General features: G+C 40.0%; 1 protein-coding gene across 1 annotated transcript; it reads left to right on the forward strand.

The window, feature by feature from the left end:
- On the forward strand, window positions 1-25,544 carry LOC306905786 (arf-GAP with dual PH domain-containing protein 1). The gene is made up of 11 exons (XM_079476695.1): window positions 1-417; window positions 9,381-9,511; window positions 11,419-11,510; window positions 12,481-12,563; window positions 20,315-20,427; window positions 21,339-21,485; window positions 22,875-22,958; window positions 23,138-23,200; window positions 24,042-24,113; window positions 24,212-24,440; window positions 24,601-25,544. Exons 1-11 carry the CDS (start codon window positions 333-335, stop codon window positions 24,627-24,629), a joined length of 1,128 nt encoding a protein of 375 aa, XP_079332821.1. The 5' UTR covers window positions 1-332; the 3' UTR covers window positions 24,630-25,544.
- Window positions 25,545-26,032: the final 488 nt, after the last annotated feature.

Here is a 26,032-nt window from a genome sequence, read left to right on the forward strand (position 1 = left end):
GTCTCTGTTTATCCTATCTTTTTTTAAAGGAGGGAGTCGGTAAGACGCTCAGTTCTCTAGAGTGAAAGAAAGGGATCTCTCTCTCTCTCAACCGCCAGAACCTTAAGCGCATAGACAAAGAGGAAGAGAAAGTCATTTTAATTCCAACAATTCCCATCACTGTACTATTTGGAGCTAAACAACCTCATAACAGACTTGCTTTCAATTCATTCTGCGGCGATTTTGCTTGAAATCCTTAACGCGATCATCGCTTTCCTATTCATCAAGCTGCTCGGGATAGATAAGCCCTGCGGAGACGTATCGATCCCTTCCTCCGGTTCCGAAGACGAGTCATGGCGAAAGAGCGGAACAGCTGTGTGCTGCGCGATCTCCGGGAGCGGCCCGGTAATGACATCTGTGCGGACTGCGGTGCTGCAGGTAAGGCCATCTCACCTGGGCAGCTGCTATGTGCAAAACGCTCGTGCCGCACCTGTCAGTGATAGATCCTTCTGGTTTCGGTTTGTTGGGTTCTGGTATCTGCTGTCTGAGATTTGAATAGGTTCATATTTGAAGAATGGGACACTTTTCAATTCTATTGTAATGTTTTTTGTTTAGATTTTAAATTAAACATATTTATCTTTAGCGTTGTTACTTAATTCTTTTCTAATTACAATTTCATAGGTAGGCCTGCATAATGTAAAGTGTGTCGAGGGAATCTTTGCCTGTGACCACATGTGAATCTGGGGACTTCTAGAGTGTCATTGAAGTGAATCAGCATTACATATGATGCTACAGTCACATGCCATCATTGTGTCTTTGAGGGAAACTACATGGACCTTTCATTGTCACTAAGCTGTTCTTAATGTTGCTCTGTGTCAGGACTCAGGAGCAGACCTGTGTTCCAGATGATGTGATAATAATATAGACTTACAAACATATAAACACCCACTCGCCCCAAAAGGTTTTAACAATAAGTGGTTGGGTGACACATAGTATCGAGTCGGTTGTTTATGTTGAATGTATTGCGGCGGGTCGTTTGCAATGACATTGTTGCACATTTTAAGGGGTGTTGTCAGATTCTGCCTGCGTGTGTTTGTGAGTCAGAGCGGGTGACTCAGCTGTATTCTCAGGTCTCTTTGGATATACCTGTAAATCCTTTTGAGTGTGTGTTTACGTATTCTTAGATTAGAAACCAGATGTCCAAAGGTTTAAATTCTGAGATACAGTGTTGTACTGTAGCCTACATTCTTCTCTGCATTGCAGCTTTTCAATACAGTTACACACACACTCACACACTCACATACTCAACCTTACACACACCTGTCCTATTAAGACAGTAATAATATGGTGACCCTCACAAGAGAACTCTGGGAGTTTTGCCCAGCATTGGATGTCAGCCCGTTCGCTCTGTTTTACAACTTCGGGAGGTTTATAGGCTAGAGGAGAACTCAGCATATAGGCTAGACAGACAGCATAATTCATATCGGACACACCAATACCCATTACCCACCGAACGATTCACTAGACAAATGACAGAGTAGGTTTTTGATTTAAAGTGGGTTAGCAAATGTTCAAAATCTTCACGCTCCTGTTTTTTCCACTTCTGATTCTGTATGTGAATGTTTAATGGGCATGTGTTATAAATTTAGTTCAGAAGACAGATTTTCCACTTTGAGAAAATCCATGAGCCAACCCAAGAAACTGTTGGTTTGGTACCTGCGGAATTCTACTTTATGTTATTACGTCAAACTAAATAGACAGATGTCTGGCTCACTTCAGACAGACAAGGGTATCATGAGAAGGTTGTGAAACAGTGACAAAGAAATCCTCTAAAATAGGGAACGTTCAAACTACTTCTTTTGCTAAACAGGCTGGCTCAAAAGTTATTTTTAATTCACTAAATAGGGGTTGAAATTTTAACAGAGCCTTGTCAAGGCCACACCGAAGCGCCTTAAAATGTGCAGCCTTTTTGCAGTGACATAACTTACAGGAAGTTAGGGAGACATTGATTGGTTCCTCCCCCTTTTGATAGAGCCAGTAGCGTTTAGCTTACCTCACAGCCTGGAATCTGACCAGACAATGAATGCGAGGAGATGCCATAAATATTGCTGATCTGTACTACTGGCAGAAGTGTTAGACTATTTCAAATGTGAATGTTGTCAATGTTTTGGGGCACAATGATTTATTTTAATGCAATTTGTTTGAGTAGAAGCGTGATAGTTCTCTATATCTGCCTGGCTGTGAATAGGGCTGCAGGCAATCACAGCCTTGCTGATATAGAGTACTATCACATGACTACAAGAGATACATTGCATTTATACTACAGTTCGATGGCACAAGTGTGTAGATAAACCAGAAACAACATTGGAGTGTCTTTTTAAACCCTCCGGTTTTTAAAGGAAATGGGGGAACTGCTTTCTTTAGCCACAAATTCCAACAGTCAAACAAACCTCGTTAACTCTGCTACTAATTCCAAACCATCACATCATTTCAATTTGCGCTGTGTTTTTTTTAGTGAAGTTATAAGTGAGAAATAAGGAGACAGGAAAGGACACAAAGACTGCATTATTCCCATTGCACTGTGTCACTTTCCATTGTTTTTTAATGTAAACATGCGCTTGTTTACTGTAATACACACCTTTAGTCCCTGACGTAATTTCTTAAACCATTCCTGAGTGCTGTGAATTTCTCTAAGAGACTTTAAGTGAAGCAGAGTGAAACAAACGGTGAAACGCTTTAATGGTGGAAGTAATGTATGGCTCTCAGCCAATCAGTTTCAAGAACCAGACATTTTGTATAAATAAGATTAACATATTGATATGAAAATAAAAAAATAATAATTTGAATTGAATTTCGTGGCGACTTAATCTTTTGTCACTTGGCGACAAAAAATACAGGAAAGCCCTAAAAACGTCTAGATCCGCCTACCTTTCATCACTAATAGAAGATAACCAGCAAAACCCTAGGTTTTTATTTGATACAGTGGCTAAATTAACCAAAAATAAATTGTGGGCGACTTCTGATTCTGTATACCAGCATAGCAGTGATGAATTTATGAACTTTTTCACAAATAAAATCGAAGATATTAGAGAGAAAATTACTATGCAACCAGAAGTGCAACCCGGTGAACAAACGACTAACTACAGCGGCCCTAAGGAGAAATAGCGATTATTTTCAACTATAGATCACAATGAACTCTCTAAAATCATTAATCATCTAAATCAACTACATGCCTGCTAGACCCTATACCTACAAATCTACTGATAGAGATGCTCCCAGAAATTATAGATCCTGTTCTTAGCATTATTAACTCATCTCTGACACTAGGACATGTGCCTAGAGCATATAAGGTGGCTGTTATAAGGCCCCTTGTCAAAAAAACAAATCTCGATCCTGGAGAACTAGTTAACTACAGACCTATTTCGGATCTACCTTTCTTATCTAAAGTTCTGGAAAAAGTGGTCTCAACTCAAATATGTTCCTTCCTCCAAAGGAATGACATTAATGAAGATTTCCAGTCTGGATTTAGAGCACATCACAGTACAGAGACTGCTCTGATTAGAGTTACAAATTATCTGCTTATGGCATGTGACCGAGGTTGTATCTCCTTATTGCAAATCGCAAGTCCAGTATGGGTACCACAGGGCTCAGTCTTAGGGCCTATGCTCTTCGCATTATACATGCTACCTCTAGGAGATATAATAAAGCGACACAGAGTAATCTTTCACTGTTATGCTGATGATACGCAACTTTATATTTCCTCGAAGCCTCATGAAACACAGCAATTTCATCAAATAGTGGACTGTATAGTCTATATAAAAAAGTGGATGAGTAGCAATTTCTTATTACTGAAATCAGACAAAACTTAAGTGTTACTTATTGGACCGAAAACCGCCATACGTAACAACCAAGAATACTGCTTAACTATTGATGGATGTTCCATAAAACCCCCATCTTGGCGTTTTATTCGATAGTACTCTGTCATTGAGAACCAGATCGCCAACACCTGTAAAATTGCGTTTTTCCATCTTAAAAATATATCTAAACTACGTCATATGCTGTCACCATCAGATGCAGAGAATCTAATTCGTGCCTTTATGACATCAAGACTAGATTACTGTAATGCACTATTAGGTGGTTGCCCTGCAGGCCTATTACAAAAACTCCAACTGTTCCAAAATGCGGCAGCTCGAGTTTTTACACGTACAAAGAAGTATGCGCATATTAGCCTCGGTTCTGTCAACCTTGCACTGGTTACATATAAAGCATCGCCTTAACTTTAAAATCTTGCTTATTGCCTATAAAGCCCTGCATTGTTTATCTCCACACTACTTGAGTGAACTTCTCACGTATTACAGTCCTTCACGTGCACTATGCTCTCAGGCGTCAGGTGAGTTGGTAACACCAAGAATTTCAAAATCAAGTGCAGGCGGCAGATCCTTTTCCTATTTAGCACCTAAACTTTGGAATAGTCTTCCCCGCACTGTCCAGGAGGCGGACACACTCTGTCAGTTTAAATCCAGACTAAAGACGCATCTTTTTAATCTTGCATACACTACACTATCATAATATATATATATTCTGAAGATTTAGGCTGCATTAGTTAGATTTGTTGCATCAAAGAGTGCAGAACAGTACTCTACTTTCAGCCAGTCTTGTCTCATTGTTCCAAGGTTACTAGAGTGGACAGGACGCAGTCCAAGGTTACCAGAATGGGAAGGGCGCAATCCATACCCAGACCTGACAAATGCTGAGACAATAGAGCTGGACAAAGGACGTTGCGACTCTACAAAATTTAAGCCGCAATTAGATTATTAATGATAATCTTAAATCTAAACCTTGTTATGCAAGCACTGTCGAGCTTGTGCAGAGGCTGCAGCCTTTGCTAGAGGGGAACTGGAGTCCCCTGGTCAGGCCTGGTTTCCCTCTGAGGTTTTATTTCTCCTCCAATGGAGTTTTGGGTTCCTCGCCACCGTTTGCATACTGTTTTGCACTGGCCGGGGGGGGGGGGGCTGCTAGAATTTTATAGTCTTATTTAATTAACACTGCATATAGGAATTTATAGTCCGTCTGAGATTTGACCTGTGTTTTGACTTGCATAACCTTATATGTTTGCTTATAGTCAATGTTTTCTTGTACAGCTGCTTTGTAACAATGAAAATTCTAAAAAGCGCTATATAAATAAAGCTGATTTGACATGTCAACAACATTCCATGCAAGGGGACCCGCTATGTATGTAGATTGAAATAGCTCAATCTACGGTAAGAAACCCATAAATCTCATTATGTTAGGTTTTTATACACCTCTGAAGACATAGTTATGTACATTATATAGCATTTCTGTCAATAGATCCTCCAAAAAATGACACACTGGTCCAATATCAATGCTAATGTTGCCACATAAATCGCCCCACATTGTCTTTGCTTCAGAAGTGAAGTATGATGTGAGGTGTGCTGTTACTTTTGTAAGATGTACAGTTTTGTTTGGCAGTCAACAAACATTTACAAAATAGAGGGTCGGGAGCTATCTTTGAACAAGAATGTCATATACTTGAAGGTGTGCTTGTTTAACGGAGGGGTTAAATAAGCCGGTTCTTATGTTAATCTTGAGTAACTGTAGAGTAGTATTGCGTTCTTCATATCTCTGAAAAGTGTTTAGTTTTCTCACATTTTCAGAAGATAGATACAGCTGTACGATTATTTCCAAAGAAAGCCAACGTCCCCCCCAACGTCCACCAGCTGTTGCATGGATGTAAATACTTAACGTGCTCTTCCGCACGCCTTCTGGTTCATTCATGGGCGTGCTCTTCCAGGAGGATGGCCAATAAAACCTTAGGATCCTTGTTTCGAAACAGGGATCCAGACTTATAAAAACCTTTCCCGAAACAGGTTGTAGTGCTGGCGGACAGTATCGAGCACAGAAATACTACGTCATGCCTCTAACTCGTATTTTAACAAGTTGACCATGTTAAGCTTGAGGACCCATCACGATTAACAGTATAAAGAAGGCACAATGGATGGAATAGCATGTTACTCCTCCTTTAATTTGGGCCATTAAAGCGATAGTTCACCCCAAAATGAATCTTTCATTATTTACTCTCCCTCGTGTCAATCCAAACCTGTATGACTTAATTGTTTCTGCAGAACACAAAAGAAGAATGCTGTTAACCAAACAACATTGCCCCCCTCTGACTTACATTGTCTGGGCACAAAACCACAGAGACATTTATCAAAATATATCTTATGTGTCACTGAGGAAAGGATGTCTTAGGCTACACGTTTTGAACGACATGAGGGTGAATAAACCATGACAGAATTTTTATTTCCGGATGGACTTCTTTTAAGCATCCACCTAGTGTGTATGAATTAGTATACTCAGTGCTGACTCTCTCTTTCACTCAACCACACAAACACACACAGACAGACTGAATCTTTCAAAAATGTGACAGACACAACATACATATGGTACCATATATCTATGAGATGGTAAAAACAAACACAGAGTGATTCAATCTATATTCAGAAGGCTGCAATTTGGTATGAGTCTCTGGGTTTCATAAGCACTCCTCGCAACTAATGTAGCAGTTTTCATGCTAGATATTCACGCTTTGTCACCTTGGCACACACTAAGTAAAGGTCAGAGAGTATAGTCTGTGCAAATGTGTTATCCTGCCTCCTCAACAGTCACTTTTGATACAAATGTCACTGTCTCGACAATCTCAACTCCCTCTGTGCTTTGTGTTTAATGAGCCGTTACAGAAACACTTGCTTTGAAAACATGATAAGCACAATTCACAGTTTCACCTTATTTTGCTGCACACTCAGGAGTTTCCTGGTTGCAGACGGAGCCGCACCTTAAAGAGCTGATAATTGGCCAAGAATACAACCTAAGTGGGTAAAAAAAAGAACAAAGTCCATTTCATTTGGTCACAAGTCTCTTTATCTCTTTTTCCCCTTTTCTCCATCGTCCTCTTTCTTGCTCAAACAATACCGTCAGTGTTATTTTTTGTACACTGTGAGTCACGCATATGACACAGTTTCTCACAGACTGCATCTCTTATCTGAAGTCAAAAAACCTGACTTTCAATTTATGTCAGTCTGTTTTGTCACAGTCGAAAGCCGGCACTCCCCTTCGTGCCCTCGGGGCGTTTAACTCTGGGGAAGAAGTTCTCAGCATTAGATACTAGTCACACCTGAAATGTGCAAAACGTCATTTTTTACATCCCCGTTGTAGTTTCTCTAATGGGTGACTGACAGACTGAGCTGCTGTGGGGGGTGTGAAGGGGCTGTCTGTGCCTTTGTGTACATGAAGGCGCGTGTATGTGTGAGTTGTGGGTGACATTACAGACCTTCCTGTTGGCCTGCTTTTGTGGCTTTGCTGGTGTTTAACGTTTTGGCCTGAATTTATATTTATAAGTTGACACGAACGGTACATAATTAGCGTAGATGACTTATGTGCTTTGTATGTGGTTTTTAAAGCCACTGAACATTTGATGAACACTGAACACAATATGTCTTGTTGCTGTTATTATTTGACACCATAAAATATACCTATAAAATCTGTAATATTCCAGCAGCTGTGGCAAAAATGTGTGTAAAATAAAAGATGTAAAAAAAATTGCATGTTTCTTTTTTTTGTGATCAACTTTTTAAAATAGCATGTTTCTCATGCAGAGGGGCATTTAGCTGCAACCTGTCCAACCCTGCAGCCCACTTCCAAGTGTGATGTCAGCAACCACGTCCATGTCGCAAGATGTGTTTGATTTCATGCGGTGATGCTCAGACCTATCGGCGGCTGACTTGAAGCAGTGCATGCCGGTTAGAAATTTTGTCTGACTTGAAACTGTGTCATGACAATTGACAATTCGGCCCCCGTGTGAATTGTGTCAACTTAGAACCCAATTTAGTTGGTAGTAATGCCTGATCAGAAAGTTGGCTAACCGAATCTGCGTTAGCTTCTAACAAGCTAAACATGCTGGGTAAAATAAGAGCATTGAAATGACATGTTAAAATTTAATAGGACGAAAACCATATGAACATACAAGCTTGATACACGGCAGTATTTCTAGGTCAACATCGGCTTAACAAATAAAAAACATCACTTTTGATACCATGGTTTTATAATAGTATACTGTATAACTAAAACAGTAAGAATGAGTTTGTTTGATGTCACATCCCATAGCCTCAATTATGTAATATTATATGAAGCATTTAATGAAAAAGACAATAATGGTCATTGTAACAAAGTGCTAGCGACATAAATGGTAATGTAATTTTGTGAGAATTGCAATCAGGCCCTAAAAAGATTATCTATTAGAAGTTATCTTAGGCAACAGAATCACGCGGGGTCCTAAAGGGAACTGATTGCGAGATGGGACTCGATTTGTCATGACACCTGCGCCAACGCCACATGACTTTCACGTGTGGCATCAAAGTACCGTGAGGCCGTTTCAAGAACAGCCGGCTTGCTTAGCCAGCATCTCAGGAGCTGTTGCACCAGGACGTCATGACCTCATAGCTTTTCATGATTGGCTAGAGACACCGCGCGTTTCGGGTTTATTCTAACACCTTCAGTTCAACTAATACGTATAAATTTTTTAGACAGCTAAAACTCTGCTTGTATAATCATAAAATTTTATTTTGTGTCTTTTAATAAAATAAAAATTAAACGAATACTGATTCAACTCTGTTGGTAATTTAATAATATATGCTTTTGTTTACCATTCTAGGCACACAGTGTTAAGCAGGACATAAATTACGCAATATGAAGTGTTTATGGTTGCTACATTTTAATTAAAATGTTTGTTTATTGGAGAAATCCACTATCTAATCCACTTCATTTGCGCTTTGAAAAGGAAACGCAGCACGAACATCACTACGGCAAGCAGTCACTACGGCAGTCTGACTTTTATTTCCGGTGTCCGACTTGACTTCTGCCGAAAATTTTGTGCAGTTTGTCAAAGCAGTGGATAGCTATTTTCAACAGGTTGACAAAGTCTTCAATTGTATGGACACAAAACCAATGCAAGTGAATGGGGGCCAGCTAACAACATTCTTCAAAATTTCTTCTAATGTCTTTATACACCTCACACAGTTATGTACTATATCATATTGCATTTCTGTCAATAGATCCTCCAAAAGAATACACGTTGGACCTTTAAAAGGATACTTCAGGCAAGAAACAAAATGTCCCCATGAAAAAAAACTAAAATGACTCAACTAGTTGTCCAACATTTTATTATCTGACATTTGGAAATGATTATATGTGTGATACGTAGTGCTTAGAACTTTATAGGTCACTGTATGTTCTTTAATGGTTAAAATGAACAATTACACGATAAAGAGTATGTAAGTAAAAAATATCTCTTTCCTTTTTTCTACTTTTCTTTCTCTTCCTCACAGAGCCAGATTGGGTGTCTGTGACTCTGGGTGTTTTCGTGTGTCAGGGATGCTCTCTCATCCACAGAAGTATCCCCAGCCTCAACCAGGTGAAGTCTGTACTGCAGGACACGTTTGATGATAAAGAAACAGAGGTGAGTCATAATGATCACAGACATTTTGTTTTTGTGTTTTGGAACTGTTTACTCAGATTTGTTTGGGCTGTTGGCTCCTACAGAGATGATTTGCCGCAGAAAAGCAGCTCTCCTTGATCTCCTGTAAACCATCCAAATCTGCAGTAGAGATTTATTGGCACTTTGCCTTTTTAAAGGATTACGGATAAAATCATTAAAGAGTCATATGGTCAGACTATGGCTATTAGACGTGGAAAATTGCCCAAATTTAAGTGTCGGAACTTAAGATGCATTCAATCTAAAAGCAAATATTCTACCCAGACCTGCCTGAAAGCCTCGTGTAACCACAACTAGGGCTGCACGATTAATCGAAAGAAACAGCACGCGATTTGGCGGTTGGCTGCGATGTTTTATGTGCAGTTTGTCAGTGAAATACTGTTAAATCCAGCTGCATCCGAAAGCCAGAGGGCACTCTAGCACAGAAACTCCAATGCTCCATTGAAGAAGTACCACATGTATAACCAGGAAATGTCGTCTTACTATCACTGGCAACAAATGGCAACTTTCTATCACGGTTTTTCAAGCCTCCTCGGGTATTTTCATGATAATAGAGTATATTTGTAATGATGATGTTTTACGAGTGTTGCTTTTTTAAATGCACTTTTTAAGCGCACAGTGCTTTCAGATGGAGCAGCATTTCCCACAGATCACAGAGCTGTGCTTCACGACCAAGCTGCGCATAAAACATAATAGCAGACTTTGCGATTTCACAATCGCGATTTAATGTGAAGCCCTAACCGCAACCCCACAAATCTACGTCAGTTTGTGGTATGATTTGACAAAGACCAAATGTTTACGCAAGTAAGGTGGCCTTACCTGTCTGTACAATTGCTTTGGAAACTGATGTTCCAAATATGGTAAGAGGCGTTACATTTCCATCACACGCTTGCAGTATTCGACCAATCACTACACACTGGTTAACTGGCCAATCATAGCACAACTCGCTTTTCAGAGCGATGAGCTTTGTTAAAAATTCACGCATTTCAGAGAGGCGAGTCAAAGAGTACACACAAACATACAAGGTATGTGGAAAATACATCGTTTTTTTTAACCTTTAATCGAGTATAGAGCTTGTCAATCAACGTCACGGCGCATTGCATGCTGGGGCGGTGCCATCTTTGTAGGTTGTTTACTAGCGATTGATACATAATATTTGATCCTCAATGTGATTTCCTTTGCGTTGTTTGCAAGTCCGAAAACAAAAGAAACGTATTCCGTTGTCTACTGTAGTTTCTTTCCTAAATGACTGTTTGATCTGCGGTTGCAGTTTATAACAAAGCACAACCGACCCACCATGTTTATGTCTTCTTAATTAAACGGAACAACACTGAACTGAACTCACAAGCAGAAAAGTGCGGCTACTACCTACAAATATGGCTGTCACATTCCCTATACACATTGCATTACATCTAAAACAAACGATAATATTCGTTTTAGCCATGTCATATGACACCTTTAATGGACAACATGAGCCCGGGCATCTAAAGATGACGTTTGTGATAATCTTAACATGGACATGATGGCTAGAACAAACCATTAAGGAAACACCGAATAACCAGAACATGGGCAAACCAATGGCAGCCTGTTTTTGCATTTACTTGATGATACTTGATTATTTATGATAATAAAAATCGTGATGTATCGATATAGTAGGCCAAACGCCATAACATGAAATACTGTACATCAGAGAAAGGTAAGAATCTGATATGCCATACAGAGAGAGTCTAAATGTATTTACTGTCGCATCAAACAATTTCAAGGTAGTAGTCTTTTCAGAAAAATGTGAAATGCAAGTCAATCTTTGTCGAGTCAATTCTATTATGACGCCAATCTGCTTGTGCTTTCCTCCATATATTTTCTTTATTTAGTTCATTGCCTCTATGGGGAATGATGCAGGGAAGGCGAAGTACGAACAGCAAGTTCCAGCATTTTATTGCCGGCCCTCCCACACAGACTGCAGGTAAGACTGTATCACAAATAGTCTTATTACAACATCTCTTGCACAAACCGATCAGTCCAGTCTTGTTATTGAACGTTTTTTAAATGTCGTGTCAAAGCACTGAAGAGTCACTCAGAGAGGCTGTCGTTTTTCAGATAGCTTAATAAAGAAAAATGTTGTCCAGACGTGTAAAGGTTTATTTCCTTCCTGTTTGGGTTTCATTTCAGTTGTGTTGTGTGGTCTGTGGTTCCTTGTTCACACCAGATATTGTTCGTCCTCATAGTGTGTTTTCGTTTTAGATCAACATGAAATCAAATTGATCTAATCCATACATCCTGAATGCATGTCTTAATTTCAAGAAACCACCAAACGGAATGGCCTGTCATGTCGCAACATTTATTGTACCAGATTGAGTCTACAGCTAGGCGACAACTGTAATATCAGTATCCCAGGGTCATTCATCAGTCTATATTTTATACCATGTTCATTAAAGCTATGATATTAAAGACTAACATGTTAAATTAATACATTTTATGCACAGGTTTAAGTGGCTCAAGGCAGCAATAGACTAAGAACAAGAATATTCTTTTCTTGAAGTATCCCTTTAAAGGTCAAATGTGTCATTTTTTTGGATGATATGCAATATAATGAAGTACGTAACTATGTCTTCTGAGGTGTAAAAAGCTTTAGAAGATATTTTGATGAATGTTTTTAAATGGGCCCCATTCACTTGCATTGGTTTTGTGTCCATACAATTTAAGTGAATGGGGGCCAGTGCTGTTTGGTTACCAGCTTTCATTTACATTTAGTCATTTAGCAGACGCTTTTATCCAAAGCGACTTACAGATGAGGAAACAATGGAAGCAATTATAACAACATAGCTTTCTTCAAAATATCTTTTTTTTAAGACAGTCATAAAGGTTTGAAATGACAAAAGGGTGCGTAGTTTTGGGTGATCCCTTTAATTCCAGTATTTTTTTTTGATTGGCAGAATATTGAGGGAGCAGTGGATCAGAGGCAAATATGAGAGACAGGAGTTTATACACATCGAGAAACAAGAGCCTTATTCAGCAGGTAAAAGCCAACACACACGACACTCTTTGTCTCCTCCTCTCTGTACAGTTTGCTCTTGTTTTTGTGGGTGACGGTAATATGAAGTCATTCTCACATTTCAACCCATATAGCCTACTTCTCATCTCTCTAGTTTGTTTGTTCCTGCTTACGCACTATTAACCCTGTGAAGGTCCATGCAGCCTCTAACCGGAGGAGTCCGTTTTATTACCACTTATAATATCCTGTTTCATGGCTTTATAGTCTTATTTATCGAGTAGGGAAATCTTATTGGCTGACAATGATGTCATCTTTGTTACACACAAGCATGCATACACCAGCAAACAAACGAGATCATGAATCTGTGTTGTACTGGATTTCAGACCTTTTGTTTAATCTCCAAGAGATTTGCTAAGGCCTGTGTTATGGATGTTTTCAGACATTCATGCCAGGTGCGTTTCTGTGTGTGCTGTTGTTTGAGTATTGGGACTGTGTGTGAATAACACTGGCTACACAGCATGGCTGTTAGTATTGTAATAATGTTGTGAAACCACAAACTACAAAAAATCCAACTTGGAAATGAGAAAAATGTCCTGGAGGGTAGATACAGTATGTGTTGGTATTTCTGCATGGGCGACCTGAGTTTGAAAATGCTTTGTGATTCAAACTGTTTTCCCTTCCACGTTGTTTCATGGTTTGACAAAATGTAAAACAGTAAATTGGACTGGAATTACTTGAAAGTCAATTTGATGATTTACCTCAAAAAAGGCAGCAAATTGTTTTTGACGATTCCACCAAATGCCAACCTTTAGATGAAAAATTATCCCAAAGTTTTTTACAATTCTGATGCCAATACTTGGTAGATTGAATCCTCACGTGAAGTCTTTAGGGATTAGTTTAAACCAGAACTAGGCCTTGGTTAAATTAGGATATTTCAGTTGTTTGACATTTAAATTAGTATGAGACTAGGCTTAAACCCTGTCTGGGAAACCGCGCAATAAAGTTTTTTTTTTAAGCTTTTCCATAGTCAGGTAAGTGAATTGTCACATCCATAATCGTCCATATTCCTATGAAGTATGAAGAGCCATCCCTTCTCTATTTGTTGGGTATAATTGCTTCTGGTTTGTACATTTTAATTCAAAGAAATCCTAAAAATTATGTTGTCTCTTTTAAAACTTGTCCATATGTTTACAGACTATTTTATAATATTTTAGATTAATAGTAATTTTGATAAATTAATAGTATAGTATATTATATACTGTAGTAAATGAATTAGTTGTAGTAATATTATGATAAATTAATAGTACATGATCCTATTTACACTTGGGTCCCATTTCTACATAACCCAGACTGGATCCTGAACTGACTGATTTTATGAAAAATAAGTAGACTCACTCAAATGCCCCCCTCTCTCTCTCCATCTCTCTCTCTCCATCTCTTTATCTCTCTCTCACTGTCACACCCTCTCTCCCATCTTTATCCTTTCTGTTTCTTTGCTCAGTCCTGCAGTTTCCAGTTCAAATCAATCATTAAGATGTTTTGCCACAACGTGTCATCATTGTCTCTTCACAGAGAAGAGTAGGTACTAGCCACAGCTAGTTGTGTCAGTACAGTGAATACCCACACATTCTGGCTTCACACTAGTGTATGTTTGTTTGGAAGTCTGTGTGTGTGTCCTCGTCAGCCAATCAATGGCGTTATTGATCGGTCATGTGGAGAAGGCGCGGTTATCGATTGATGAGGTAATGCTGAGTGAATGATTCATGAGCACTTGTGCTGTGTAGCAGAAAGAGAAAATAAGAGCTAGAGAAAGAGAGAGAGAATGGACTATAAATGGGACTTCTGGCTTACTCAGACTTAACAGATTTGGCCCTTTAAAACATCTACAGCCACCCAGAATACCCCAACAACAACATAACACTGTACGGCTGGTGCCAAGGGGTCCACAACAAAAGGGCACCCCTTCCTGAGAAACACAGAGCTTCACCCAATACAATGAACTCCCCACAGGGTTTGCATCTCCATCTCAGATAAGCTACAACAATGAATTACCAACTTATACCTTCACACCTGTCCTCTCCTCCCCTTCGCCGCTTCCAACTCAGAGCTCTTCAAAGCTCACCCATGAACTGGATTTGACAAATATAATATCCTTCATGAACACAGAATCCTCATGTGCATATTTGGTATCATTTAAAATGTTTTATTCAAGTGCGATTGGTACAATGGTCTCATTTCCACAGCAGCAGAGCAGATCATAACATAGGTTTGAGGGTTTAAAGATATTCTGCTCAATGTTGAGGGTGGGTCTTCATGTAAATGCCCATTGGTGTCAGGACTCTGTCCTTCCTGTATCGAGCTTTCTAGCTCCCTGGGCAGAGTCATGACATTGCCACATTTTTGTTGTCACTTGGCATCACGTGTACTACTGTTATGTCTCTCAGCCCCGCTCTCCTGTCTCCCATAATCATATCGTTAGAGTTTCATTCCCATCACCTATCGCCACTCTCCCCGTGTACTTACTCCGCAGGCGTCCAGTCCTGCCCAGACACAGGCGAATCAGCCGGCCTTCCAGCCAGTGCCTCAGCCGGCCCTCCAGCCGGGGTCTCAGCCGGCCTTCCAGCCGGGGTCTCAGCCGGCCACTCGGCTGGTTCTACAGCCCCGTTTCCCCTAGCACAAGCCCCTCTCCCTAGACCTTTAAGTTCCGTCTCGTCTGGTCGGTTCAAGTCCCCGTCGGTCTCGTCCGGTCATTTCAAGTCCCCGCTGGTCTCGTCTGGTCGTTTCAAGTCCCCGCCAGTCTCGACCAGTCGTTTCAAGTCCCTGACTGTCTCATCCGGTCGTTTCGAGTCACTGCTGGTCTTGTCCGGTTGTTTCAAGTCCCCTTCCATCCCATACCTAGTGTCCTCAAGGGTTGGCCTCCCATTCTCGAGCTTACTAGCTCCCTGGGCAGAGTCATGACATTGCCACGTCTTTCGGGTTTCTGTTTGGGGTGACACGTGGCTTTTTGTTTTCACTCTCACAGGTATTCTCCCCTGTATACCCGTTCCTGTGTTTTTGGATTACCCTTGCTCTTGTTTCAAGTTTGTGGACTTATTATTAAAATTTTCCTAAAAGCCCTGTTTCGTTTTGTCCCCCTCATGGGGAGTGTTTGTTTGCTTGTTTTTTGTCCATGTTTCCCCCCCTGTGGGTTTGTTTTTTTAAATAAAGTTTTTTTCATTAACCCTTCGTCTGCCTGCATCTGGGTTCTGTCCAACCATTATGTGACAATTTGTGGCCTGATCAGATCCAGCACAGAGTTCTTTACATTGTAAATTGTTGTTGTGTGGAGGAAGGGTACTTTGGTCTTGGTATTTAAGGAATGCTGGCAAAATGTTCTGGGGAATTATTACTAAGATGAACCCCATGGTGCTGTGTGTGCCTTTTTTTCCGATCACATCTTTTTCTACTGTCAGGTATGCATCTTAGACTCGTAGATTAATCTTTGAGGATTTGGTGTTTTATTTTAGTATTCTCTGAATTGAATTGAATTGAATTGATGTTAGGGTTGTGGACAGAACCCAAGCGCAGGCAGACATGTGTCGAACAACAAGACTTTATTTCAAAACAAAGACCCTCGATGGGGAAAACATGAACACAAACAAGACTGAAAACTAAAACTTCCCACAAGGGGGACAAAACAAACAAGGTCTTAAAAATAACAAACTAAGTCTACAAACTTGAGTCCAGGGAACAGGAACACGGGTAATCCAGACAGACGAAGGGTAAATGTGCAAAGTGTGCAAAATGCAAAATGAACCGACAAGAGACAGAGGGAAACTGGTGCTTGATAAGGGGAAACACTAACATGGACTGATGACACAGGAAGAGTGGCGGCAGGTGACATGGATGAAACACTAAGGGAAAGATGGATCAGGGCTGGAGACAAGACTAACACTAATGGACCGCTAATCGGGGAAACAAGGGGGCGAGACTAAAGGACGCGACACTGGAGAGAGAGCATGGCTTCTTAAACCAAAACAATGCTCTTTCTCCGCACAAAACACATGGGACTGACATGATCCTGCCACAAGACTCGAAAACCAAGACAAGGAGAGGCAGGATCATGACAGAGCGCCCGCCTTAAAGAACTCCTCCAGGAGTTCTTCAAGATCACACTAAACATGACAAGACTGACAGACTGGAGGACAGACACCATGAACACAGAACAGAACACACTAGGGGCAGGGCTGACATGACTAAAAAGGGATTGGGGTTGGACAATAAAATAAACATCAATGGGAAGAGGGGAGGTGGAATGGGTGGGACAAACTTGGGAACATAATAACTGGGTGGGGACTTAGGAGGGACAGGACCCTGCTTCCTAGAGCTGGGCGGAGGGGTGGGGTAGGAAGGCCGGGGCATGGTTGGGATACCTCTCTTGGAGTAGGAGGAACTAGAAGGGGTAGGGCATGACAGGAAGGCCGGCTGAGAGGCCGGCTGGACAGGACTGGGTGCCGGACTTGGGACCGCCGGACTTGGGACCGCCGGACTTGGGACCACCGGACTTGGGACCACCGGACTTGGGACCACCGGACTTGGGACCACCGGACTTGGGACCACCGGACTTGACGCCTGGGCAGGGCTGGATACCGGCTGCTGGGCAGGACAGGATGGTGCCACTCTCCTCTGCTTCTTCCTCTTTGACCGGCTCACAGGACGTGTGGCCGGCTGCAGAGTAGCGGTGGGGGACCCCACTCTCTCCGTGCTGGAAGAGTCGGACGGGGAGTCCCACGACTCCCGCCGTCCACGCCTACCACGGAGGCTAGCTGGTGGTGGAGCAGAGTGTGTGGTGACGCCCAAAACCCCAATCCTCAGGGAACGACCCTCTGGGATCGGAGGCAGGAGAGAGCGCGAAGCCGAGGGGCAGCTGGAGGCAAGACTGCTGACCAGTTGCTGAAAGGACCCCCGGATCAGCCACTCCCGTTCCTCCAACGGTGGAGGCTTAACGAGGCCCGCCAGGAAGTAAGCATTCATGAGCGTCTCTGGCAGAAAACCCTGTCTTGCCACAGACACTCAATGATACTCACCCACGGTCCTATCTCCCTGAGGAGGGAAAGGACCATCGCCACGCTGGATTAAGTCAGCGGTCGACTGCCACCAATGCTGGTGGTCCTGGCTGGCCGAAGAGGCAGAGGACTGCTCACAGACGCTGGTTGCCTGCTGGGTTCTCTGTGGTCGGTTCATTCTGTTAGGGTTGTGGACAGAACCCAAGCGCAGGCAGACATGTGTCGAACAACAAGACTTTATTTCAAAACAAAGACCCTCGATGGGGAAAACATGAACACAAACAAGACTGAAAACTAAAACTTCCCACAAGGGGGACAAAACAAACAAGGTCTTAAAAATAACAAACTAAGTCCACAAACTTGAGTCCAGGGAACAAGAACACGGGTAATCCAGACAGACGAAGGGTAAATGTGCAAAGTGTGCAAAATGCAAAATGAACCGACAAGAGACAGAGGGAAACTGGGGCTTGATAAGGGGAAACACTAATAAGGACTGATGACACAGGGAGAGTGGCGGCAGGTGACATGGATGAAACACTAAGGGAAAGATGGATCAGGGCTGGAGACAAGACTAACACTAATGGACCGCTAATCGGGGAAACAAGGGGGCGGGACTAAAGGACGCGACACTGGAGAGAGAGCATGGCTTCTTAAACCAAAACAATGCTCTTTCTCCACACAAAACACATGGGACTGACATGATCCTGCCACAAGACTCGAAAACCAAGACAAGGAGAGGCAGGATCATGACAATTGAATTGAATTGAATGAATTGTAATTGGCATGAAACATATACCTGACTAATAAATTATTCTGAACCTGCACTCACGTTCTTATATTATGTTATAAGAAGCTTTAGCAGTATAAGAAGCTTTTCCCTTTATAGTAATATTATTCTAGCTCAAGATCTGAGTCTATCTTTCTCTGTGATAGTGGTCATGACCTCTGGCTAGAGAAGGTAAAATCTGAGTTTATCTATCTCTGTGATAGTGGTCATGACCTCTGGCTAGAAATAAGTGTTGCTTGTAATTAAGTGTTAATAATCTAAGGTGACCATAAAGGTACGTTTGAGTTGTGGGTGGTGTAGCCATCTTAGATGTTACTGGTCAAGTGACCTCTGGCAGTGACCAAGACTGCCGAGTTTGTGATCGTGAGATCCGCTTATAAACGGCCGGCGTGAGGCTCTAAGGGACAAGAGAATCGAATGAGTGAATAATATGATGCATATAACGCATAATATAATATAATATGATTAATATAGGGCATAATAATCAAATAAAAATAATATCATTCAACAAGGTTTTCTTTTTATCTTTTGAGTATTTTAACAATAACAAACCAGAGTGCTGGGAAGACAGAACGTGCGCAAGCCTTCACCATTACATTTACATTTATTCATTTGGCAGACGCTTTTATCCAAAGCGACTTACAAGTAGTTTTTTTTTTATACAGTGTCACATTACTGCAGAGCAATCAGGGGTAAGGTGTCTTGCTCAAGGGCCCTTCAGTCATGACCTGCTGGCACTGAGATTAGAACCAGCAACCTTCTTATCACAAGCCCAACGCTCTAACCATTAGGCCACAGCTGACCCCGTGCCACCATGCCACATGGACTCCACCATTGGGCCAGTGTGTGGTTGGTGGTTCTTCTTCTATCACATTTTTCCACCATGCAAAAAACATAGCAACCACTAACAACATTTTAAAACTGTGAGATTGAGATTTTTATTTTGGCTTTATATAGTAAGCTGTACAGGAAACTATTGCTTCAATAAATATTTTAATTGAGGAAAGTAACATATTGCATAAAACAATTAACAATACACAAAAAATTCCTCATAACACACAGGCCAACCCCCCCCAAAAAGAGTAAATAACCACATTAAATAAATAACAATTTACAAAAAAATGACGTAGAAGTACTGATAATACAGCCAATGAGGAAATAATTGACAACATTGTTAGCCCATGATGTCTGAATAGATTATCCATTCCATTGCGCACTTACCAACCAAACTATCAAACCAAAAGAATGACTTTGATATATTCTCCTGTCTTGCAGCATGGGCAAGCTCTCCTGTCGTTCCAGTCTATGGTGCGTGTTCACAAGATGCAAATTTGGTTTGAGAATATATCGATTAAAGACGTTACTTTGGTTTGTGTGGTTTGGTTTACAAATTTGAGGTATAAGATGTGTGGCAGCTTTAGATTTTAACTGGTGAGCTTAAAGTCGCCCTGCTTTTGCTCCATGTTCATATACTGTATATAGAGTATCCCTTAGAAGGTAATAAATACCATTCTGAATTCATTTGTTGACAACAGATTGTACTGAGCTTGAAATTTTGAACCTGTCCTTATACAGTTCGGGTGAAGGAGACGTGGGATATAGGCAGTCTAACCTAGAATCAATGAAAGCATCCAGTTTTTGTTGGTGATTATTGAGAATTGAGGTGTATGGATTGATTTCTCCTCTGATAACTACTTAAGGTGTATCCCACAGTGTGAATGCTGATATAGAATCTGATCTGTTGTGTAATAGAAAATGATACATAGCTGTTGACAAAAATTTACAAAATGCAGGATCTGATAACAAGGTTGTGTTTATTCTCCACCATTATACCGCAAACTTACCTTCTATAAATAATCTAAAAGGTTGTTAACATTTATAGACACCACGTGTTTAAAACTCATGTCTCATGCTTCCTTTCTTCACTCTCCTCGCTTTCCTAGGGTACAGAGAGGGGTTTCTATGGAAACGTGGTCGAGACAACGGGCAGTTCCTCAGTCGCAAGTTCATTCTGTCTGAGAGAGAGGGAGCGCTCAAGTACTTCAACAAGCAGGATGTTCGTTCTCTTCTTACACACACACACACGCGTACATTTCTTCATCTTAATGAGGAAATGTCATGACTTGTTGGTTTTATATAAAACGACAAATTATAATTACACATTTCTTAATGACTTATTATTCTAACCCAGGGGTGTTTGGCTAGGAAGATATGGGATGGGAAAAAAGATGAGAAATTTAAAAAACAAAACAAATGTTACAAAATAGGAAATGAAAAGTGCATATTTTTTTAAATAATTACCAGATAAAGTTTCAGACAAAAATAATGTTACTCTCGCCTTCCTTTAATTTGCCGATTAGGTCAAACGGGCTACTTTCATTGCCCCTTCAATTGCTTAATAATTTGTATTCATTACATTCATGTAATATGTACCTCATGTGTTTAGTATATTATTATGATTTGCAATATAATGAATGCTGATATAATATATGATTGGCCAACAACAACAACTATAACTGTGTAAAAATGAAACTGGACATTATTATTATTGTTTATTTTTATTATTTATAACATTTGTATTTCTAATTTTATTTTCTTTGTCAAATAAACAAAATACTACTACACTTCTCCAAACCCAATAGCTTTTATAATAAAAATAACAAGACAACATGTTTGTTTATTTTATTTATTTTTAATATATGAGTCATTTTTCCTCTTGAGGCTCCGTAGATGTTTCCAAAGGGAGCTGTGGGAGATTTAGCTCACTTCTGGGGACAATTTTGCCTCTAAAGCATAGTTAAATATACGCACAGGCACACACTCATACACAATAAGTTGTGTTACCCAAACATCAGTCAGCGCCATAAAAATATAATGCAGGTCTAGGGACTCTCTAGTTGGTTCCCAAAATGTTTTGCCGTTCAGAAAGCATGTGATTATGGCCGACTTATTTCCCTTATCTTTCAGGGGAAAGAACCAAAAGCCACAATGAGGATTGAAACTCTAAATGCTACTTTCCAGCCAGCTAAAATCGGCAACCCCTTTGGACTTCAGATCACATATCTCAGAGACAACAGCACCAGAAATATCTTTGTGTACCACGAAGACAGTAAGGTATCACGCAAATGTTTTTACTACCCACTTAAAAATCTCTAGAATGTGCTCTTGAATCTTTGGGCTCCATGGGTTTTATATTTACATTATATTTACCTATTTGGTAGGTACTTTTCCACAAATACTTTTATCAGTATGTAAGAATCGATCCCATGACAGGGATAAGGTCTTCGTCAAGGCTGTATTTTCAATTATATATTATATATAATGCAATATGGTGCAATCATTTTATGTTTTCCCTTGCGATTTACTTAATGTAATGTGAGTTCAGTGTTTTTAGTAACATAATCAACCACGGTGTATTTTCTCTCATACCTTTAAAATTAAACACATTGCTTTGCAGCTATATTTTATATATATTTATATAGATTTAGCATGTGAATGTATTTTATGAATTTCATTTACAGGTTTGCTCCAATAGTTTTAATTGCTTGTCATGTTTCAACACTATATTTGTAAAGCCTGCAAATATTTCCTCTGGTGTGTATCTTCCTTCCTCCTTCTGCCTTATTACCTTTTGTGACTGAGTTAGCAAAGTTACTAAATATTAAATAGATGTTGTTGACATATAAATAGGGAAATGTATTAACACCATAAAGATACAGAAAGCGGTTTATGTTGATATGTGGATGGTATAGGGCGTTGATGAATATTCAACACCACAGGAATGACTCCTGTTTTTGTTTAGAAAATTTGAAGCTTTTAATACCTTGCATCACATTAATTTCTTCAGACTTTTATTAAAAAATATTATAGAAAAAGGTTCGTCAGTACACTGCGTGGGACAAAACTTAATCTCAAAATTAGATTTTTCATTATATGAGCTATTCAAATTTTGGTCAAATGTAAATCAGATCAAACCATCCATGTAAACCTCTTAGACTTAGCTTTTTAATTTGTTATGCTGTGTTGAAGACAAACTTGGCTAGAATAGCATGTTTGGGTATTTGGGGCATTTCTGGTTTGTAACCTAAACCAGATGATGTATGGCCTCATTGGTCATTTAAGCGGTTCTATCACGGCAAACAGTACATGGCTTTTTGTTCTAAAAAACAACCCTTTTTACTACCTTTGTGCTTTATTTGTTTCCCTCAGTCTTTGTTAACCAATATTTATAATTCCAACCTGAAACGTGATTTTATTTTAAGATACAAGCAAGTCTACAACAAAAACTTTATCTACTGGAGAAACAACACGATATGTTTTTAAACAGGATAAATATGTTTTGCTGTTAACATATGAAAGAAAGATTTGACTTTTCAGCACCTTGTGAAAGATGCACAATGTGGAGGAGTAATAGTATGGTAAAGCAGCCTCTACTGGACACATCTTAATACTGCAGAATCCCTGTCATTCTTATTGTGTGTGTGTGTGTGTGTGTGTGTTCAGGAAATGGTGGACTGGTTTACTGCAATCCGGGCAGCACGGTTTCATTACCAAAAGGTGGCATTTCCTGGAGCTAATGATGAGGACGTATGTGAACATATAATGACACATATACATAAAAATGACTTATGAGGGTCTCTGTTAATACATATATAATGAAAATATCATTCATGTTTTCAAAATCAGTGTAATGAGGTGCTCACACAAACGCATGTACCTCTTGACATTGAGTATGTTTTTCTGCTCTGTGCATGGTTTTCATTTAGCTGGTACCAAGACTTACACGAAACTTCATGAAGGAAGGTTACATGGAGAAAACGGGTCCAAGGGTAAGTGGTTTTAGGGTTTCATGTTTTGTGGTCTTTCAATATTTCAATGTATATTTTATCTATTCTCAAAGTAGTCACGTAAAAAGCTCAATTGTGTTTGTTCATCTAACGTTTATCTTAAAGGGATAGTTCAATCAAAAAGGAATATCTGTCATCATTTACTCATCCTCTTGTCATTTCAAACCTGTCTGGCTTTCTTTTTTTTCTGCACAACACAAAGAAGATATTTTGAAGAATGTTGGTAACCGAACAACAGTGGCCAACCAACTTCTAAAGAATGGACACAAAACCAATGCGAGGCAACGGGGCCGTCGATGTTCGGTTACCAACATTCTTCTAAATATCTTCTCTTTACAGGACAAGAGGGTGTGTAAATGATGACAGACTTTTCATTTTGGGTGAACTATTCCTTTAAAATAAACTAATTTAGGGTTTAATATGTGATAATGACCAGCTGTGAATCCCTTAAGGTGTGTTCAGATCGCCAGCGACTGTATCGCTATGTGTCGCTAAGTCTCTTGCTACGAGGTCATTAGAAGGCGTTCTTAGCTTTGGTTGCTTTAGTAACATTTATAAACAAACCCTCCAGTAATTGACGAGAGAAGGATTACGTGAGATCCGCTGCTTTATTCCTATTGGTAGTCGCTCCCAAAAGTCGCTCATCATTTGAATAAAGTTAAGCACATCTTTGTTGCGTCGCTTGACACGCCCACTTCCTGTCGCCAGTGGTCACCATTGTCGCCGGCTCTCCATTGACATGATTGACATCGCCTCGCTTTGTCTCTGACTGTGTGAACGGGGCGTTATTTATGCTATTGTTAACGTTGATATGCTTTTTTAGCATACAGAAGGCTTTAAGAAAAGATGGTTTACTATGGACGACAGGAGGCTTATGTATTTTAAAGATCCCTTGGTGAGTAAATGATGCGTATTTTTCTAATGAAATAAATTGCATTTTCCAAAAAAAGTGTTCTTTTATTTTAGATCATATATGACATTTTCGTTTTTTAGGATGCATATGCACGTGGAGAAGTTTTCATTGGCAGCAAGGAGAACAGCTACACAGTCGTACCCGGTCTTCCGCCCTCCATCCAAGGCTACCATTGGAAGTATGGCATCACCATTGGAACACCTGACAGGAAATTTCTGTTTGCATGTGAAACAGAGGCAGAGCAAAAGGACTGGATCGCTGCCTTCCAGAGAGTCGTCAACCGACCCATGATGCCACAGGAATACGCAGGTACAGTATATATTTATCGCACCAAAAACAAACACGCCCATGTGTGCAAGATGAGTCATCGGTATTCCAATAGAGATGTTACGGTTATTAATGTAAATTGTAATAAAGCTACAGTAGTTGAATGCTCATAAATTTCAACAAAATGATTTCCTGTTTCCAGTTGAGGCTCATTTTAAGCACAAGCCTTGATGCCAGCTGTAGACTCGCCTACGTGGACAATAAACAACAATTCTGTCCAATGAATCTGCTGGACAAATGGAATATGGGGTTTGGGGTGAGATCCGGAACAAGCAAGTCTCAACACGAACAAAGGAATGGCTCCCTTGCTCCCTTCATTTAATGCTAATTCACTGAACTGTTGAAAACGTCTTTGTGTCAACAGAGCGATGACACAGAGGATCAATTATCATGAATATCCCTTCGTATGTGTGAAAACCAAAGCAGACATACAGTACTGGGTGCTGTTAGCCAGGCTACTTTATAAATATGGCATGTAAATGTTGTTCATCCCTCTTTCACCTAACATTTAATCTCAAACTCAAATCGCAGATACTGTTTTGCAAAACTCCACAGAGCTGTTGCATTTTTTCCCAATAACTGACTGATATTGACTGATGTAATTTATTGGAAATACTGTATTGTACTGTATATCCAAGCGAATGCTGCTGTGAAATATACGGAATCCTCATATGCTACGCAAAGTGAGTTATTGTTGAATAACCCTAATGTTATTTCTGTTTATATGCGGTTAAAGGGATCTGGGATCTGGTGCTGAGTAAACTACTTAATATTCATATTGTGTTACTTCTGTGTCATTTTAACGAGGAGACAAAATCATGTTAGAAACCAAGAGCTTTGAAAGGTAGACTATATTCATATTTATGGCAATGATGGTAGTTCTGGGCTCGATTCGTCTTTTTCCACTAGATGGCAGCATATAATAGTTTCAGATGCGTGTTTTCATTTCAAATGCATCTTTTTATGCAGAATGAGTTAATATTGGTGATTGCGTGATATATCGGCCAATATTTGGCCATTTTGAGATTCTTACCATTGGCCATTAACCACATTTACAAATAAATAATAAATAGATAATACACATTGATTATTTTATTGAATGTTAATCTTTATTTAAGTCAGCAATTACATAAGCCATCAGCAACTAGGCTCTATTGATCCACATATCAACATCATTCATCATTCATTCTGTAAAAGCTGAGCACTAGTAACAACTATTTAAAGAATGGATAAGAAGATTAACTTTATGTTCATCCTAAAAGTTCGAGTTCTGATATTACATTTTCTCCATGCCTTACAATTTCAGTTACACTAAATGTGGCTCTTCTGTTCAGGTTAAGATGTTTATGGGTTTTGTCTCGTTTGAAATAGGAGTTTATGAATTTTCACAACCAAATAGTTGTACCATGGCATCAATTCGTTTTTGTAAGCGTTAGCTTTAGCCGTATCTGGTCGTAGATGCTTTTGCAGTAATTTAAAACCATCAGGAGTTGCAGAATACAAAAGAAGATATTTTGAAGAAAGTTGGTAACCAAATTACATTGGTCCCTTATTTGACTACCACCGTATGGATA

The sequence above is a fragment of the Barbatula barbatula genome (genome assembly GCF_947034865.1).
Source record: "Barbatula barbatula genome assembly, chromosome: 16".
NCBI classification, from domain to species: domain Eukaryota; kingdom Metazoa; phylum Chordata; class Actinopteri; order Cypriniformes; family Nemacheilidae; genus Barbatula; species Barbatula barbatula.